The following is a 21,361-nucleotide window of genomic DNA, read 5'->3' on the forward strand; positions in this document are numbered from 1 at the left end:
TGAGTGTTCACTATTCTGACCGTTATACAGTATATAAGAGAATTTTAGAATGTATTTTTCCCGTCAGCAAATGGTTTGCAACGAGCCAGATTATATGGGTTTTACCAAGCCTGCAATAGGAAAACGGCCAAACAGAACCTCAGTACTAGTTTTACATATTGAATGGTTATACTGGGTAACACTGGGTAAAGCATTACCTTAGTTTAATTGTTTCTTAAGTTATAAATACTTCTAAAGCAAGACTTTAAGATAATGAATAAATAATTAATCATGTGATCGTTTCTATTTAGAAAGTAAGAAATACTATGTTAAACAAGATGCTCCGAAGAGCTTGAATCGCTCACCTGGCAAACAATGCCCTATTAACTAAGTAAGTTAAAGTATCATGTTTTGTTACCATGTTTGACAAAAAGTTGCTGAAACAGAGCATATATTGAGGAATATTGTAAGTTCAAAAGAGTACCTAAGGCACTGTAAAATGTTGGAAATGCCTTCAAAGTGTTATTAGAACCTCTGGAAAAAAATTGGGCAGGGGCCCATCTATGGCCTGTTATTCCACCGGGTATGAGGGGGCATTAGCCCAGTATACATCTGCTGAAAAAAAAGAACATAAAATGAAGTTAAACCATGGCTATCCAACATGTTCATCTTCACCATTCACATCTGGAGACCATGTTTACTATATTAACCAACCATTGTTGAAATCAAGCTATTATAAATATTAGTGGGGGAAAATGGCCGCCCAGAACGATCTTTTGTCATCCCCATTCAACTTAAAACACTCAGTTTCCAAAATGAAACCAAAACTCATTGGAATCTGAGCAACTGATGAAAATGGTCACAAAATGGCAGCTTCTTTGAAACATGGCCGCCTGAAAAAAAAGTTCAATACTGCCAGTCAACTCAAAATATCATTTTTATCTATGAGTAACTTTCATTATTTTAGTTGAGAAAAAAAAAGCAAAAAAAGGATTTTGATCCCTATGTCCTATTTTTATTAACGACGGCCATGTTTTTTGACCGATGAAAAATTTGAAATGATCAGTCTGTGCAGGAAATCCCCCCCCAAAAAAAAATACGCCATCTGTTATTATTTTTTGTTGGAATAGAGTTGTACACGTGGAAAAATGCCAAAAAAAAATCTGTTTCAGGGGCCATAACTCCTACAACAGGCAATAAATCATTTAGAAAACTTCGGCAAGAGTCCGTCTTTTAATGGTGAACAATGTGAATCTCCATCAGAATTTTGCTAAATTCAACGGTTTTTGAGTTATTCTGTACAGTAGTTTCTGAGGAGAAGATTTTTGAAAGCGGCGATTGGGATCAGAAAAAAAAATCTTTTACTTGAATTAACGTCAAAATCTTATTTTTGCGGGTTCAGGCGGTGAGTTATTTTCTTACCTTGACTAACTGGCTGACTAAGAAACTATTTTTGAGCTCCGCCATCGAAAATTGTTCCTTTAAACTACTTCCCGACCCAATAGCTATAGACTACATTATGTTAAAGCAAAATTTGAAATATTGGTCAATATTGTATTTCTTCTTAGCTTTCCCAAAATTCGACGATGATTACATATCGCAATTTTACTATTTCTCTTTTGTTTTTTTAAGAGCAGATGTACAGCGCTGCTTCATTGATATGCCTACTGACCTCCGGGGGACTACTTCTATTAGAAATGGGAGTTTGTATGTGCCGCAGAACAGAGCCTTTTTTTCACAGATCAGGGTTGCAATTTTACCCTTGTCAATTTCATAATTTCATCATGACACAGAAAATCTATGGATTTGCCATCAGAGGGATACATACAATCAACAAACTTTTCCTTGTAGCAAGTCTAATTAAATTACTGCATTAACTGGGTTACCTTAGAACAGAGAAGATTTTCCAAATTTCAGGTTCTGATTTGACCACCCCAACCGACATGTATGTACCAGTTTTTTTTCCAACCATGTAACTTGAGATTTATATACATGCAACACTGGTACCGCTCTGAAAAAAAGGTCAAAGAATTCCGCCGGTATCATTTTTTCCATCCCCCTTTTAATAGGCTTCAACAGTTATTGCTGATAAACATCTAGATGAAAGGTTAACAATTAGAACGGTCAAGTAAACCACCGACATACCAGCATGGCAGCAAATGGTAACGGATTTTCTACAATTTAAGCTTTAACTTAGTGCATGTAGCGTTGTTGCAAACCTAACGAAGCAATTTAAACTTTTTATACCATGTTTTACGTGTATGACTATGACACACACTGAAAATGTGTATTATTGTCAACGACAACTCTTGTAATATGTGTGCGCGATATAATAGAACACGCACAAATCTATACAATTCGAAGATGAGTGATCGATTAAACATTCCAGAATGCATCGACGCGGTAAAAGAGTTAAAAAATCCTTTTCATATTGCTCGGTCGAAAAAAAATTAAAATGTAACATGTGTATTCTTGATAAATATCACTTGATTCCTTTATCATATAACACAAACATATTACTTTTAACATTTCATAATTGATTACGCTGGCGTTAATTTTGTGTTTGGATATTATATAACTATTTGATTACCATGCAGGCTTTATAGAAAGATTGCAAAATGGAGAAACGATCCTCATAGCGGAAGGATATATGTGGGAATTCGGTCGCAGGGGTTACCTGAAATTTGGCGGTTACATTCCAGAAGTAGTCTTAGATCACCCGGAACTGGTTGAGGTCATGCATGAAGAGTTTGTTCACGCTGGGACCGATGTTGTAGAAGCCTTTACTGTAAGGAGTAACAATCCATACAAAAATTCAATTAAGCCATACACTCACCATTTTATCACGGTGAGCAGCCGCAAGAACAGCTTTTGTCCTATTTTCAGCAATGATCCTGTCTTTTTTTTACCGATGAAATTTGCATTCAATGGTATTACAGTTAATATGATTTCATTACTCATATTTTATTGAGTAAATGAAATTTAACATCTTGATCTTTTCAAAGTGTTGATTTCACTATCAAGGAATCAGATCAGTGTTTTCCTCCTATGATTGGGTTATGTTATTTTACTTCAGTCTATATTTTTTATGGTTTTAAACGTTTTCAGTATTACGGAAATAGGGCTAAACTTCGCTCTATTGGTAGAGAAGATGACCTTGAGAAGTTAAATAAGACAGCTTTAGCGTTAGCCAAAAAGGTGGCCAAGAAGCACAATAAACTCACAGCTGCTGGACTGTGTAATACTACTGTTTATAAACCAGATGATGAAGACTGTAAACAAAAAGTAAAGGATATATTTAAGGTATGTAAGTCATAGCACCGTTTAGGATTTACCATTGTATAACTGATCGATAGAAATCTGTTGATGGTTTATACGTTATTAGGTATGATACATGTCTCATTTGTCACATGGAAAGGTACTTGTATTTTTGTTTTTGTTAACACCCCACTGGAAGCGTCAATACGAACGAAAACGATACCGTATGAATCAATTTTATAATAAATACTTAGTACCATTTCGCATGCCTCCGTTGCGGGTTTTCGGGTTATTAAAAGGGGTATACGTCTGAAACATGTTTATCATTTCTTTTTCGTTATATATATAAAGCCTTTTGGACTGTATGGGACTTAGACCCAAGGTCAATGTCAAAGAATCGAATTTCGACATGGTGATGAAAGCTTCTTTTCTTTTTGCTGTCCATTTCCAGTTTTTTTCAATTCTATATTTATTTTGATCTTTGATTCTGCTTTAATAATTGAGTAGAAGCATGATCCAGACGGTTGACAAGCATTCAGCCTACCAAAAAAGGTTTGTTGTGAAAAAAAAAAACAAAAACAAAAACAAAAACAAATGTAGGATAATAGTATGTTTGTTCCCTTAACAGAACTTTCAAATCGACAGATATGATTAATCTTAATTTGGGGTACAGCACCTATATTTTCAGTTCTAATCATTAACCTGGATTAACCAGAATTATCATTTCATATTATTAGTTATATGAAAACATTAAAAGTTACAAAATTTAACTGTACGTTATCAAAGAATTCAAATTTTCATTTAACAGATTTTATTATACAAAATTTCAAAACCCATAAATAATAAATTACAAATCGAGATCTATTACAGTAACTGTAAAATAAAATTTGAATATGAAAGAAAAAAAATCCAGTTATACATAACTATTAAATCAGCATAATATTTGATCTCCAAACAAACAAAATATACTTCCGTAACCAAAATACTAGAAAAACACATCCTTAAGGACAAAAAGGGTTGAATTACAGAACGATGGCCTTGGAGTCCAAGGTAAAAGTTAAGAGATCCAACATTAAAAAAAAAACATTACATTTGTTGTAGACATACGACCTTTATGAATTTCGTGTCCTCACCATTTTCATGACTCCTTGATTTTCATCGGCCGTTCACGCTTAAATATCGTCATTCGGCAAAAAGTACCGAAGCCTGAACAACGGGGCAATTCATTTGTGTCAAATTCTAAATACATGGCCAGCTTCTGGAAAAACAAAGACGTTCTACAAACACAATGTAGTGAACCAAATAAAATAGATTACATATTAAAACTGAAGATAAGGAAAACAAATCATACCTCCCCCCCCCCCAAAAAAAAACAAAAAACTAGAAAAACTGAGAAATGCTCACTAAATTGATACCCCCACTCTGCCATTTAATAAAATGCACCTTTTAACCTTCAAATTAATTTGGATCAAAATTTTAAAAAGAAGGTGCACAATGGGATCATGTAATAATGATTCTGTGAAAATTTCATTCAATTCTACTCCTCATATAAGAGGAGTATTGGATAAGAGATGGGTCCCTATGTCCCCATATTCCCAAACTGATTCGGATCAAAATCAAAAATATGAAGTGCTCAATTGGAACATGTAATAAAGATTTTGTGAGTTTCATTCAATTCCGTACAGTGGTGTAGAAAGAGAGACGGATTAGGAATGTCCCCCCTCCCTTGTGTAACGGAAAGACCGAAGTACGGATATCCCATCACTATATACCACAAAAAAACTAGCAATATCATCTTTTACAATAATAGTCGAAAGAGAAAGAAAGAAATAAAATGGATAAATTTCAACACTCAATTTTCGGATAAAGGTATTCATTACTTTATTCACATGAACTTAAGCATAATCACATCTTGAAATGGCAGGAACAATTAAAATGGGCCATGGAAGAAGGCGTTGATTACATCATTGCTGAAACATTCAATGACCTAGGAGAAGCAATGCTGGCCTTACAATGTATTCAAGAGTATGCAAAAGGTAACTGACTAAACAATATTCGTATTTAACTTTCCCTTCCTTGCATACTAAAGCACGATAAGTTAAGAAAGAAAAGCCTGTACTGGTAATTAATAATTATAGAAAGAGGATCCTAATCCAAATAGCACGTACATTACACATAATTTCACATAGCTACTTATAAGCAATGTGGATTACTTTGAATAACTTTGGAGGTAACAGGCCGGATCATGCACAATGAGTGTTTCATTGAGTTTCCTATTTTAGAGAGACTTATACTATGTGTAACTCGAGTAATTCGCTTTCTTTAATAGTTTTTGTAGCAGTACTTGGTGAGATCCACTTCTTTTAAAAGATACACATGACAACTGCACATCCTCAGTCAATTTGTAATATATACTAGTGTAGAATATTTTGAATATTTTCTTCCTTCTTTTCACGATTTAAATTTTATATGCTGAGGACGAAGAAAGAAGTTTTGAAATAAGTACCGAGGCAACCAATTTAGAAGCAGGTGTTACCATTTCAGATTTCAGTCTCTAATATTGCATGCTTTTGAGCCCTCTTATTTTGTATATTTCAAAAAGGTTTGCCAGCAGTCATCACAATAACGCCATATGGCCCAGATAAAACTACAGACAACATACCTATACCGGAAGCTTGTAAGCAGTTAGAAGACGCAGGTGCCGCAGTTGTTGGTTTGAACTGTGGCAGGGGCCCGACAACAATGATTCCTTTACTGAAAGAAATTAGGAAAGTTTGTAAGGTAATCTAGGTTTTCCTTTACCGAATTTTCACAACTCGATTGATAGTTTTGGAATGAAATATATAATTTTACCATCATATGGAGATGTTGAACATATTTAGACACATATATATAAACATCTAAATATGTTCAACATCTCCATATGATGGTAAAATTTACATTGAATGTTTCTGAAACCTGATATCCTTCTTCAGCATAAAACTAACAAAATTCAAGATCAAAACATTGATTATGAAGCTGAATCACGCTGTGGGTGATTGTACCCTTATCAAAGGCACAACAATTAAGAAAGTCAAATTATAGTAGTACGATCTACATGTATGATCGTAACAACAATGTTGTGGAGATTCTCTTAGGTGTGTCCGGCAGATTTAGAGGGAGGTCTGGTTTACATTTGTAGTCATTGAGATGACCATTCACGCGCCTAGTGAAAGGTTGTTCTGTTTCGCCAACTTACTGCATACCACATCGGCACTGGAGAAGGTATATGGTGTATTCGGTTTTGCAAGTCACGTTGCAAAAATTGCGTATTCCTTTCCAGTGAAGTAGCTTTTAAACGTTTGTGTGTGCAGTGTCTGGGTACAGGTCTAACATCGTTTATCTCCACATGGTTGACACTGGCCCGTTGTTTTTTGATTGGGCTGAGATGAAATATCTGCTCTTACCAGGGCACCCCTTAGACACCTAGGTCTACGGAATGCCAGAACGGGTGCCTCAGGAAAGACTTTTGAGAGTTTAGGATGTTTTTGAATGGCTTCCCAATTCGAATGAAGTAGCTGAGGGAGTTTCCCATAGGCTGGATGGTAGGTCAGCACAAAAGTAACCCTTTTGTTCTTTTTCTTGGGTTTGTACTCGTCGACGAGGAGATCATTCCGGCTGCGGCTGATGTTGTTAGCGCGTTCAAATTCCCGATCTATGTTTGTTGATTTGTAGCCACACGATAACAAATGACCACGGAGTTCATCTAGACGTTTGTTAGTGGTATCGTCAGATGAGCAAATGCGCCGAATTCGTAGTGCCATGCTGTGTGGTATGCTTTTAGTACAATGTTTTGGATGACAACTATTGGGAGATAAGTATTGGTGACTATCAGTTACTTTTGTGTGAAGATCAGTTGACATTTCACCGTCTCTTACAGACGTAGTAGTATCCAAAAATGTAATTTTAGTGTTAGAAATTTCATGGGTGAATTTTATTGATGGATGAACTTTTGTAGGCATGTGCCATTAATTTTTAAAAATTTTGTTTAGACTCATTCCATTTCACGTCGACATCATCGGTGAATCGAAACTAAGAGAGGGGTTTCGATATAGATGTTGAAATTATTTGATTTTCCAATTTACCCATGAAGATGTTAGCATACGAAGGAGCCATTTTTGTTCCCATAGCTATACCATTGATTTGGAGGTAGTGTTCGTTCGTTGAAAGTAAAGTTGTTATACTTAAAAACTAAAGTGAGTAAATTTACTAGGCAGTCAGTAGGGGGGTCCCAAATATCTCGTGATTCCCAAGCTTCTCTACAAGCTTCTATACCGTCATCATGTTGGATATTAGTATAGAGTGATGAGACATCAAGGGAGACCAGAAGCGTTTCAGGAGGTAAAGGATTCATTGATTCCATTTTTTTCATATAATCCCTGGTGTCTTGTAAATATGACGGGAGCTTTTTTGAACAAGTGGTCGGAAATGGGAATCAACAAATTCAGAAATATTATGGTCGGGTGACTATTAGCAGAAACTATGGGTCGTCCAGGGATATCTTTTTTGAGAATTTTAGACAGAAGATAAAAACGTCCGGGTCCTTGCACATTTTGTTCAGTTCTGAAGTGATTTTTTTACTAAAAGATTTGGTAGAGTCGCTGGGTAGTTTTTTTTATTAAAATATTTCACCCGAAAGTTGACGCATAGCATCTGAGATGTAGTTAGTTTTATCCATGACTACTATGACACTGCCCTTGTCTGCTGGTTTTATAACGAAATCCTCATGGTTTTTAATGATTGTACTATACATGTACGCCTCAGAATGTGATGAAACTATTCGCTACACTGCTAATCGGATCAAATTGATACAGGAAAGATAACGTAAGCATAGAAAGGTCTGAAAGAGTAATCAAGGGAACCAAGGTTATAGCGGTAATCAAAAGAATGTAATCCAGGGACAAAGACCAGACATGGAAAACAGACATACACAACAAAGAACATAAAGTAACTAAAATCATACATACAAAGTAACAAAAGTAAATGAGCAACTCGGACTCCACTAAAAACTGGGAGCAAGGACCAGGTGCACCGGTAGGGTAAGCGTCTTCTGCTTTTCTAGAAACACCCGCCGAGTTGCTCATAAAAAGTCAAGTCTGGGGTAGACAAACGAGGAAAGGAAAACTATGACCCGTTGAATAAATCAGTTTTCATGGTGCTGATGGATACACCATAACGATCCACGAGTTCATGATGACGACCATAAAACTTCTGTAGTGATGACTTCAATCTTGTAGCAACATAACCCTGTTCCAGAAGCCTATTTTGTTAGAGTTCTAGCGCGATACAAAAAGTCTGGGTAGTTTCGGCAAGCTCTGGCATAACGTATGAGTTGTGATATGAACACTCCATACGCAGGAGCCGAAGGGATGTTGCCACAGATGAAAGGAAAGTTGACAATTCTGAATGAAAAGTCATCACGTTTGTCGTTAAGTTTGGTCAGTAGTTTTCCTTTACCATCGATTTCTAAGTGTAGGTCAAGATATGAGGATGACTTCACAGTGTCTGTAGTATCCTTTATCTCAAGTTCTTTTGGGTAGATGCGATGTATCAAATCCCCGAAATTAGGATTGTTTAAAGATAATACGTCATCTATATAGCGGAAACTGAGATTGAAGAATCTAGCCAAACAATATTCTTTCTTTCTGATCAGATCAGCTATAAAGTCAGCCTCATAAGAGTGAAGGAATAGGTCAGCAAGTAAAGGAGCACAATTTGTTCCCATTGGAATGCCGACCGTTTGAAAAATTCCCAACGATGTTAAAACTATCAAATAGGCGAAGCAAATTTTTGTTCGTTCCCTCCGTGGGTCTCTAACCCGTACCACTGTGACATCTATAAGCGCTCTAGAAAAAACATGAGACTTCATGGTACGTTAAATAGTATATCTTCAAAAGAAATTTAAATACTTATCTGTTCATACCTACAACCTATACGATAGCGACAATAATTTGTTCAGCATTATTTTCTTTCTACCAAACTCATTGTTATGACATTTTCAGGGACCCATTGCAGCTCTGCCTGTTGCTTACCGTTGTTCCGACGAGTGTAGAACATTTCAATCACTTAAGGATCCACTGACAGGTACTTAAATCAAATTTAAAAAGGACACCAATTGCATGCTAACTTACTGAATGAAGCACATGCAGTGATTTCATTTGTAAACATCAGTTCTTACAGTCAAGAAAGAACATGAAAAGAAAACCTATATTTGCAAATATGAGTTATCTCGCTTTTGACATTTTTAAAAAAGAAAAAAAAATCAATGCTTGTGAAAATAATAAAAAAAAAATGCACAAATTTACGAATACCTGCAATTCTAGTAATAACAATAGTATTCTTGTAATAGGCAAGTACCTTTATCCCGATGATTTGGATAGTGCACGATGTAATGTGTCAGATTTTAAAAGATTTGCCAAAGAAGCTTTAGAAATTGGTGTTCAGTATCTTGGAATATGCTGTGGAAACTGCGCTGTATATTTTCGAGCTTTGGCCGAGGCATGTGGTCGAACCCAACCTAGTTCAAACTATTCAACAGATCCGTCGATGAGTCACGTGTTTGGTAATAAGTTCGCAGATCATCGGGCGGAAAAGATTCGTGACTACATGTTGGATAATAAAAAGTACTGAATTAATTGATTGGAAATGATCCCATTTTTGAAGTAACATTCGAGAATTTTTAATATTTTGGCAATATTTTGTTTGAAAACTGACTCATTTTGTAGAGGAAGACAAACATTGCAGCTTTGTACAGCACCATTACTTACCATAAAAGGAATAAATATCGAGAGCATGTTGATATGTCAAACATATTTTTTTTTGAAAAATAATAAAATTCCGGAGTGGGAATATATATACTTAGAAATAAGTATTGCAACACCAAATACAAAATGAATTATGTAATGTTTTTTTTTAAATAAAAAAAAAATAAACGAGCTTTGTTTGCTAGGGAAAAATGCCACACATGGTTCATGATATAATTGGCACATTTCTGGTTTTGTTTCTTTTAGTTTCGGTGTGTTTCATACGTGTAATATGCATTGTTGTACCCTTATCATTGGTCAGTATTGATGGTAGTTCTGATCATTTACATGAGAGCTTACTCTTTAAAACATGTATGCAGCATAACAAAATATTATGTGATTGGTATTTTTGAATTTATCAATCACAGAGTCGATGTCGGGGTATTCAGCAACCCAATACTCAGACTTGTCGGACCACGAATCTTTTCATTTATCATTTATCGAAATTTGCAGTACAATAGTTTTTAAAATTCATTAAATACCATGGCTTCATTCATTGTATTGCGCATGGTAGAACTTCTTGATGCTAAATTTGGCTTTCTATTTCGATACTTTAGGATTTGAGATATTTTTGCTTGCAATTTATTTCCTGATTTATATCTTCCTTTATTTTGTTTTTAATGCTGCTGATGAGAGGTTACTCCTTGAAACATGTGTACAGAATTTCGAATTTGCAATTTTATATGATTGCTAGTTTTGTATTATATGCACTTATTTTCAGAGTTCTTACACAACATCTTAAAATGCGCAATTCTTTTTTTTTGAAGAGGAGGAAGTCCTCATAACGATATCTAATGAGAAATAAAGTCTTAACTTTGAAACACCGATAAGCTGATTTCAGTCTAACAGGAAGTCAATTTTTCCGGAGCTTCCCATACAAAGTTCGGTATTTTCGTATGTTCTTCAATGAGAAGCGTTCATTATATGGTCTTAAATAATTATTTAAATTCAGACACTTTTTTTCGTTTCTGATATGCCATATACCGTCTCACTAATTAGTGAAAAGAAGTGTCAAGCAAGAAGATGATTTTTAGATATATCTATATATTTAACTTCGTATTCTTACGAGTTACATCTGACTCATATTATAATAAATTATAAATTCATATGAAGTTAGTAGTTCATATTTATAACTATTCCGATGTAAAGAACATATACCAAAAGTTTAAGAATCGCGATAAGGAATGATATGTCAAAGTACCAGTAGTTGGTTTTAACCAACATTTTAACCAATGTTTTTTCTACTTAATATTATAAACAAATATTTTAATAGATAAATAATAAAAAGTGATTTTTTACTGAAAATATAATGTTTCAACTTTTTATTTCAAACGGAATAATCAAAATACTATAATATTTTATTAAGAGAACTTAACGCCGACGTGACAAGAAATAATTGGATATTTCTCCCATATCAATGATTTGGTCTGATTTCTATTCTATTTCGATGCTACATCCGCAATTGCACGTTTTCTATTTAGTTTTAAAAATTCATAAGAAGGAAATTCCCTTAACTGTAAAGATTATGTCACTTTGCAGTATTGAAAATACCCTGCATTATCAAACATGACGGGCTGTTTTATTATCATTTAAATCTATTTTAAAGAAATTCTTTTATGCAGATTTATTTTAGTAAATATATCCATTTTAAACAAGTTACTTGTTTTCATTTCTTGCTCTGCTGACTATTAAACGGACCGGTAAACAACTTAAAACATGAGTGAATATAAAAAAAAAAAGTCAGTCAATAACTTTATTGTGTAGATTAAAACATGCTATCATCGTTAAATTTCACAATGTAAACTAGCTTTTTCTGTGTTTAAAAAGTTTCAAAATTCATCGTTAACTGCATCATGAGAACCGATTTTTAGTGGAATTCGGGTTGCATATGTACGTCTGTTTCTATTGGGCTAATATGATTTTAGGCTATGCCTATGATGGACGTAGCTCATTATTTGTTTACGGTACACCATTATGTTGCTATACTAGGTGGACAAAAGACCGAAAATTAAGACATTAAAAAGCGCATGTTTCCCTGTTTTGACTTCTGGTCCTTTTTGGTCTCTTCTGGTCTTTATTTCTACCCATCGTATGCTGCTATGGACGAAGTCTCATTCGGTGAGGAGAATATGTTCATGTGTCCGACTTCCTTCCGCGAAAACTTTATACATTTCTTCACAACCAATAATTTCCAAATTATTATTGATTAAATCGATGATTATAAAATCGTATCCATCGACGTATTAAAAGACAAAACAGCGCCTCCACACTTACGCAGTCGTCTACTTCCGTGTCGACATATTCGACTTCCGTCAAAATGTTGTTAACGCTCCGTCCATACTATTTTACTTTTCTCATGTCCCTTGTTGTTTGTGTCTATCTTCACTAAAGAGCCAAGAAAATTCCTAATTTTAGCTGTGCGAGACAGAACACGTACGCTCTCCCGTAAAAATTGGCACATTTAAATAAAGTGTTAATGAACGATCATACCTTACCAATATCGAATATGTGTTTGAAATTTTTTATGAAATGATCATTTCATTGAGAATAAGCGGTGATTGATTATTTCATGCGGTTTGTTTATACTGTTTTGAAGTGACCTCAATTTACACCTAATCGATCAGCTCTTAAATGCAGGCTATTTCAATTCAAACATTTTATTTCGTTAAAAGAAAAAAAAAATCAAAAAACATCTTTTGTCATGGAAGATTGTGAAATGTCAGGTATCCTTGGGTAAGATATGATAGCTACCTAACTCGACAGAGCCTCGTTAGTTACCCTCTTGTGTCTGAGATTTCTTTATCTTGCTCTCGTACAGGTGTTAGATTCCTATAGTATATCTGTCTGGTCGTTAACCCTAGATTTTGTTCTTTTTGATTATCGTTCTGATCCTGGTGTTCTTGATTTCCATTTCTCATTTTCCAATGTACAAATGTACTTAAATTTAATGTCTATCTCTCTTTTAAATGAATAAAATGTAAATAACACCATTTTAACTGCATGAACATGGTATAATCATCATTTTAGTGAATGACAACTATTATATATACATAGTATGTATATAATTTTAATTTTCTTTTTTGAACTAAGTAGCTAAATGTAAATATGTGTTTTTAGCTTTGCATTCAAATTGTATATGACTATCCCGTCGAAGTTTCAGTATTTCAGTAGACGGACGGCTATAGTTAAAAGATATCATATAAATTGTGAAATTTAACAAGAATAAGGACGATACATTTGCCATCCTCCCAAGTCAGAGTTTTGAGTGCACCCTCGCTCCCTCAAACCCCTGACATCACTCATTCATATTTAGCGGGTATCGTGTATTGTGGAGGAGGATGTGTATTTGCATGCATTTAAATGTTACGATTTATTTTTATTATTTTGAGTTATCGCCCTTTGTCTTGGTTCTTCATGAACTGCTTGAGTCGTATTCCTTTGTTTCTGAAAGTTTTAGTTAAAGGAACTACGTGTCAGAATACTTGTTTCGGAAACGACAAAAGTTGACTACCTCATGATTTCCCAGTATGACTCATCTACCGACTTCATCGACTTTTACCATTCGTACAAACTTTCGAACGACTTGTCGACAATTCGTCAACCTAACCACCAAAAGATTTTGATCGATGATTTAAATAAGCAATGTTTTAAGATGCTACCGAGAATTTTGATTATTTCAAACAAATAAGGAAATTGTAGAAATAAGTTTACATTATAGCATGAACTACTACTGTGAAATTTAAACTTTATTTTAAGTTTGAAACTTAAGTGCTCCATAACTGGATCTAATATGTTGATTTAATTAAGACTGATGGAAAATCAAGCACCAGTAAATCAATATTATTGATGCCAGGTTTGACAGAGGTTTTCATTAAAATATCTGCCACTTATACCTGTTAATCAGCTTAAAAAAATTGGTTTCGTAGATCGGGCTCAATACTTGAACAACTTAGATGCACACGTTTTGATATTTCTCAAGTACATTTAGCAGCATTATACTTTGTAAGTGTTAAATGCATTTGTTACTGCCACAGGAAAGAAAGCGAGTAAAATAATACGCTTCGAGGGAACATATAGCACAAGCAGATGCAAATGATATCAACAACGCTTTGTCACACTTGCAATATCTATTATCAATGAATAATTTGATCAAGTAGGTTTTCAAAGATTAAGTTTTCATAAATTGTAACTCTGTAATGCATTGAAACACACATCGGAGGAAGCTTCAAAGAAAGAAATAGTGAAATCCTTCAGAAATATCTTTGTATAAATTATTGATTGATAGATTGATTGTGATATATGGGTTAATTTTTAGTATAGAAGTATTTTATCGTAATGTGTATTACTCTAATATTTTCTCGTTAATGTACACCAGCATACACACGTTATCAAACAAAAGAACTCATTTTCCTTCAATGTTGCCTTCTACTTCTTGTTCTTTTCATTTTATTTTTGAAAGCATTTGAAGGGAATTTCCCTTTACCAAACATTAGGTCATCCATTTGTGAAAATTTCAATTATCAAAGTGTCAATCCCAGCTTGAAGTTTTAATGTGGACCTATTTTTGAAAATAAAATCGTACATATGATAAGTTATGCATGACATTTACAGTTTGCAGGTTGTGAATTTCACGTTTACTGTTTTTGTAATTCTTACTTAATAAAGTGACAGTAATCGGTTTCTAACTAGTAGACAAAAACAATGACAAAATATAGGTGTTATTATCCACCTAGACACAGCTGACAGTTGTCGATCTTTTTCTAGAAATACTGTAATTCAATCTTGAAATTGGACAAATATTTGACAATCTGTAGATTATTTGTAGATTGAAATATACTATAAAAATCTAGACTCAATCGTAGCTTAAACAAAGAAGAAGTGAAAAAAAATCGACTGCGTTAGTAATTATATACAGTCATAATTTCAGTCATGTTTGTAAAATTTGTTTCATTTAAGAATGTAACTTACGAACAATATTTAGTTTTTAATACTGCAGTTATATTTGGCACGTTTAATGCTTGGAAAACGACTTAGTCACATGTGCAGTAACCCTGTGTTTACTTCATTTCAAAATAGTTAATCTATTCGTATATATACCCTTAATTATCTATCTTTTCAATCGACAAAAATTAACATTAACCTACATTCATATCATGTAACTCAGTTGGATACACGTTTTCAATCATGTGATAACATAAGTAAGATAGGTACATTTTATTTGTCAGCAACTTGATTAGAATCACATTTGAAACAAGTTCAATTCCTATATTACATCAAATTATATTTGCCCTGTCATATTTTTAAAATGGAACTTATAAAAACCAACGTAATAAAGTTTTACACTTTAATTTCTCACTTTCATATACATGGGGTTGCTACCAGGTGCACTGGTAGGGAATTTAAAGAATTACCAGGCAAATTTCTCATATTATGTAGTACTCCAAGTGGCAAGAAAACTGACAATAAGGATAAGAAAAAAAAACCTTTCCTGTATCTTTGAAAATTGACACAACATTTAAGTAACTCGATACAAAATGATTGACTTAAATGTATATATCTGCAATCGTGAACATGTCACTCGATATGGTGGGTCAATATCAAATTTTATCAAAATCAGGAAGGACATTCTGCAGAATATCCAATGATGAAGTATAGAATATTTGTGGCCATTATCAAAACTCAATATCTTTCCATGAATTCTAGATTTTATATGACAGTCCTATCAAAACACTTACTGATAATTTACTACAGGAAATTACTGGAAAAACTAGGATGAGATTTTCTTAGCCACCAATTGGGCTCATCTTGTTATGCATATGTACGTCTGTTTCTATTGGGCTAATATGATTTTAGGCTATGCCTATGATGGACGTAGCTCATTATTTGTTTACGGTACACCATTATGTTGCTATACTAGGTGGACAAAAGACCGAAAATTAAGACATTAAAAAGCGCATGTTTCCCTGTTTTGACTTCTGGTCCTTTTTGGTCTCTTCTGGTCTTTATTTCTACCCATCGTATGCTGCTATGGACGAAGTCTCATTCGGTGAGGAGAATATGTTCATGTGTCCGACTTCCTTCCGCGAAAACTTTATACATTTCTTCACAACCAATAATTTCCAAATTATTATTGATTAAATCGATGATTATAAAATCGTATCCATCGACGTATTAAAAGACAAAACAGCGCCTCCACACTTACGCAGTCGTCTACTTCCGTGTCGACATATTCGACTTCCGTCAAAATGTTGTTAACGCTCCGTCCATACTATTTTACTTTTCTCATGTCCCTTGTTGTTTGTGTCTATCTTCACTAAAGAGCCAAGAAAATTCCTAATTTTAGCTGTGCGAGACAGAACACGTACGCTCTCCCGTAAAAATTGGCACATTTAAATAAAGTGTTAATGAACGATCATACCTTACCAATATCGAATATGTGTTTGAAATTTTTTATGAAATGATCATTTCATTGAGAATAAGCGGTGATTGATTATTTCATGCGGTTTGTTTATACTGTTTTGAAGTGACCTCAATTTACACCTAATCGATCAGCTCTTAAATGCAGGCTATTTCAATTCAAACATTTTATTTCGTTAAAAGAAAAAAAAAATCAAAAAACATCTTTTGTCATGGAAGATTGTGAAATGTCAGGTATCCTTGGGTAAGATATGATAGCTACCTAACTCGACAGAGCCTCGTTAGTTACCCTCTTGTGTCTGAGATTTCTTTATCTTGCTCTCGTACAGGTGTTAGATTCCTATAGTATATCTGTCTGGTCGTTAACCCTAGATTTTGTTCTTTTTGATTATCGTTCTGATCCTGGTGTTCTTGATTTCCATTTCTCATTTTCCAATGTACAAATGTACTTAAATTTAATGTCTATCTCTCTTTTAAATGAATAAAATGTAAATAACACCATTTTAACTGCATGAACATGGTATAATCATCATTTTAGTGAATGACAACTATTATATATACATAGTATGTATATAATTTTAATTTTCTTTTTTGAACTAAGTAGCTAAATGTAAATATGTGTTTTTAGCTTTGCATTCAAATTGTATATGACTATCCCGTCGAAGTTTCAGTATTTCAGTAGACGGACGGCTATAGTTAAAAGATATCATATAAATTGTGAAATTTAACAAGAATAAGGACGATACATTTGCCATCCTCCCAAGTCAGAGTTTTGAGTGCACCCTCGCTCCCTCAAACCCCTGACATCACTCATTCATATTTAGCGGGTATCGTGTATTGTGGAGGAGGATGTGTATTTGCATGCATTTAAATGTTACGATTTATTTTTATTATTTTGAGTTATCGCCCTTTGTCTTGGTTCTTCATGAACTGCTTGAGTCGTATTCCTTTGTTTCTGAAAGTTTTAGTTAAAGGAACTACGTGTCAGAATACTTGTTTCGGAAACGACAAAAGTTGACTACCTCATGATTTCCCAGTATGACTCATCTACCGACTTCATCGACTTTTACCATTCGTACAAACTTTCGAACGACTTGTCGACAATTCGTCAACCTAACCACCAAAAGATTTTGATCGATGATTTAAATAAGCAATGTTTTAAGATGCTACCGAGAATTTTGATTATTTCAAACAAATAAGGAAATTGTAGAAATAAGTTTACATTATAGCATGAACTACTACTGTGAAATTTAAACTTTATTTTAAGTTTGAAACTTAAGTGCTCCATAACTGGATCTAATATGTTGATTTAATTAAGACTGATGGAAAATCAAGCACCAGTAAATCAATATTATTGATGCCAGGTTTGACAGAGGTTTTCATTAAAATATCTGCCACTTATACCTGTTAATCAGCTTAAAAAAATTGGTTTCGTAGATCGGGCTCAATACTTGAACAACTTAGATGCACACGTTTTGATATTTCTCAAGTACATTTAGCAGCATTATACTTTGTAAGTGTTAAATGCATTTGTTACTGCCACAGGAAAGAAAGCGAGTAAAATAATACGCTTCGAGGGAACATATAGCACAAGCAGATGCAAATGATATCAACAACGCTTTGTCACACTTGCAATATCTATTATCAATGAATAATTTGATCAAGTAGGTTTTCAAAGATTAAGTTTTCATAAATTGTAACTCTGTAATGCATTGAAACACACATCGGAGGAAGCTTCAAAGAAAGAAATAGTGAAATCCTTCAGAAATATCTTTGTATAAATTATTGATTGATAGATTGATTGTGATATATGGGTTAATTTTTAGTATAGAAGTATTTTATCGTAATGTGTATTACTCTAATATTTTCTCGTTAATGTACACCAGCATACACACGTTATCAAACAAAAGAACTCATTTTCCTTCAATGTTGCCTTCTACTTCTTGTTCTTTTCATTTTATTTTTGAAAGCATTTGAAGGGAATTTCCCTTTACCAAACATTAGGTCATCCATTTGTGAAAATTTCAATTATCAAAGTGTCAATCCCAGCTTGAAGTTTTAATGTGGACCTATTTTTGAAAATAAAATCGTACATATGATAAGTTATGCATGACATTTACAGTTTACAGGTTGTGAATTTCACGTTTACTGTTTTTGTAATTCTTACTTAATAAAGTGACAGTAATCGGTTTCTAACTAGTAGACAAAAACAATGACAAAATATAGGTGTTATTATCCACCTAGACACAGCTGACAGTTGTCGATCTTTTTCTAGAAATACTGTAATTCAATCTTGAAATTGGACAAATATTTGACAATCTGTAGATTATTTGTAGATTGAAATATACTATAAAAATCTAGACTCAATCGTAGCTTAAACAAAGAAGAAGTGAAAAAAAATCGACTGCGTTAGTAATTATATACAGTCATAATTTCAGTCATGTTTGTAAAATTTGTTTCATTTAAGAATGTAACTTACGAACAATATTTAGTTTTTAATACTGCAGTTATATTTGGCACGTTTAATGCTTGGAAAACGACTTAGTCACATGTGCAGTAACCCTGTGTTTACTTCATTTCAAAATAGTTAATCTATTCGTATATATACCCTTAATTATCTATCTTTTCAATCGACAAAAATTAACATTAACCTACATTCATATCATGTAACTCAGTTGGATACACGTTTTCAATCATGTGATAACATAAGTAAGATAGGTACATTTTATTTGTCAGCAACTTGATTAGAATCACATTTGAAACAAGTTCAATTCCTATATTACATCAAATTATATTTGCCCTGTCATATTTTTAAAATGGAACTTATAAAAACCAACGTAATAAAGTTTTACACTTTAATTTCTCACTTTCATATACATGGGGTTGCTACCAGGTGCACTGGTAGGGAATTTAAAGAATTACCAGGCAAATTTCTCATATTATGTAGTACTCCAAGTGGCAAGAAAACTGACAATAAGGATAAGAAAAAAAACCTTTCCTGTATCTTTGAAAATTGACACAACATTTAAGTAACTCGATACAAAATGATTGACTTAAATGTATATATCTGCAATCGTGAACATGTCACTCGATATGGTGGGTCAATATCAAATTTTATCAAAATCAGGAAGGACATTCTGCAGAATATCCAATGATGAAGTATAGAATATTTGTGGCCATTATCAAAACTCAATATCTTTCCATGAATTCTAGATTTTATATGACAGTCCTATCAAAACACTTACTGATAATTTACTACAGGAAATTACTGGAAAAACTAGGATGAGATTTTCTTAGCCACCAATTGGGCTCATCTTGTTATGCATATGTACGTCTGTTTCTATTGGGCTAATATGATTTTAGGCTATGCCTATGATGGACGTAGCTCATTATTTGTTTACGGTACACCATTATGTTGCTATACTAGGTGGACAAAAGACCGAAAATTAAGACATTAAAAAGCGCATGTTTCCCTGTTTTGACTTCTGGTCCTTTTTGGTCTCTTCTGGTCTTTATTTCTACCCATCGTATGCTGCTATGGACGAAGTCTCATTCGGTGAGGAGAATATGTTCATGTGTCCGACTTCCTTCCGCGAAAACTTTATACATTTCTTCACAACCAATAATTTCCAAATTATTATTGATTAAATCGATGATTATAAAATCGTATCCATCGACGTATTAAAAGACAAAACAGCGCCTCCACACTTACGCAGTCGTCTACTTCCGTGTCGACATATTCGACTTCCGTCAAAATGTTGTTAACGCTCCGTCCATACTATTTTACTTTTCTCATGTCCCTTGTTGTTTGTGTCTATCTTCACTAAAGAGCCAAGAAAATTCCTAATTTTAGCTGTGCGAGACAGAACACGTACGCTCTCCCGTAAAAATTGGCACATTTAAATAAAGTGTTAATGAACGATCATACCTTACCAATATCGAATATGTGTTTGAAATTTTTTATGAAATGATCATTTCATTGAGAATAAGCGGTGATTGATTATTTCATGCGGTTTGTTTATACTGTTTTGAAGTGACCTCAATTTACACCTAATCGATCAGCTCTTAAATGCAGGCTATTTCAATTCAAACATTTTATTTCGTTAAAAGAAAAAAAAAATCAAAAAACATCTTTTGTCATGGAAGATTGTGAAATGTCAGGTATCCTTGGGTAAGATATGATAGCTACCTAACTCGACAGAGCCTCGTTAGTTACCCTCGTGTGTCTGAGATTTCTTTATCTTGCTCTCGTACAGGTGTTAGATTCCTATAGTATATCTGTCTGGTCGTTAACCCTAGATTTTGTTCTTTTTGATTATCGTTCTGATCCTGGTGTTCTTGATTTCCATTTCTCATTTTCCAATGTACAAATGTACTTAAATTTAATGTCTATCTCTCTTTTAAATGAATAAAATGTAAATAACACCATTTTAACTGCATGAACATGGTATAATCATCATTTTAGTGAATGACAACTATTATATATACATAGTATGTATATAATTTTAATTTTCTTTTTTGAACTAAGTAGCTAAATGTAAATATGTGTTTTTAGCTTTGCATTCAAATTGTATATGACTATCCCGTCGAAGTTTCAGTATTTCAGTAGACGGACGGCTATAGTTAAAAGATATCATATAAATTGTGAAATTTAACAAGAATAAGGACGATACATTTGCCATCCTCCCAAGTCAGAGTTTTGAGTGCACCCTCGCTCCCTCAAACCCCTGACATCACTCATTCATATTTAGCGGGTATCGTGTATTGTGGAGGAGGATGTGTATTTGCATGCATTTAAATGTTACGATTTATTTTTATTATTTTGAGTTATCGCCCTTTGTCTTGGTTCTTCATGAACTGCTTGA

At 33.7% G+C, this 21,361-nt stretch overlaps 1 protein-coding gene across 1 annotated transcript; it reads left to right on the top strand.

The window, feature by feature from the left end:
• The first annotated feature begins 2,039 nt into the window (after positions 1–2,039).
• LOC148624979 (betaine--homocysteine S-methyltransferase 1-like) lies at positions 2,040–10,211 on the top strand. The gene is made up of 7 exons (XM_088568151.1): positions 2,040–2,141; positions 2,577–2,767; positions 3,088–3,282; positions 5,162–5,273; positions 5,840–6,018; positions 9,279–9,360; positions 9,626–10,211. Exons 1-7 carry the CDS (start codon positions 2,129–2,131, stop codon positions 9,904–9,906), a joined length of 1,053 nt encoding a protein of 350 aa, XP_088424277.1. The 5' UTR covers positions 2,040–2,128; the 3' UTR covers positions 9,907–10,211.
• Positions 10,212–21,361: the final 11,150 nt, after the last annotated feature.

Source organism: Perna viridis, chromosome 2 (assembly GCF_037379345.1).
Source record: "Perna viridis isolate PV_CMFRI_1.1 ecotype Kerala chromosome 2, ASM3737934v1, whole genome shotgun sequence".
In the NCBI taxonomy this organism is placed as follows: Eukaryota; Metazoa; Mollusca; class Bivalvia; order Mytilida; family Mytilidae; genus Perna; species Perna viridis.

Bases quoted from the DNA above. Each gene is read 5' to 3' on its own strand.
- LOC148624979 (XM_088568151.1), top strand. The intron at 2,768-3,087 runs GTAAGGAGTAAC...AAACGTTTTCAG, and splicing joins ATGTTGTAGAAGCCTTTACT to TATTACGGAAATAGGGCTAA. The intron at 6,019-9,278 runs GTAATCTAGGTT...TGACATTTTCAG, and splicing joins AAATTAGGAAAGTTTGTAAG to GGACCCATTGCAGCTCTGCC.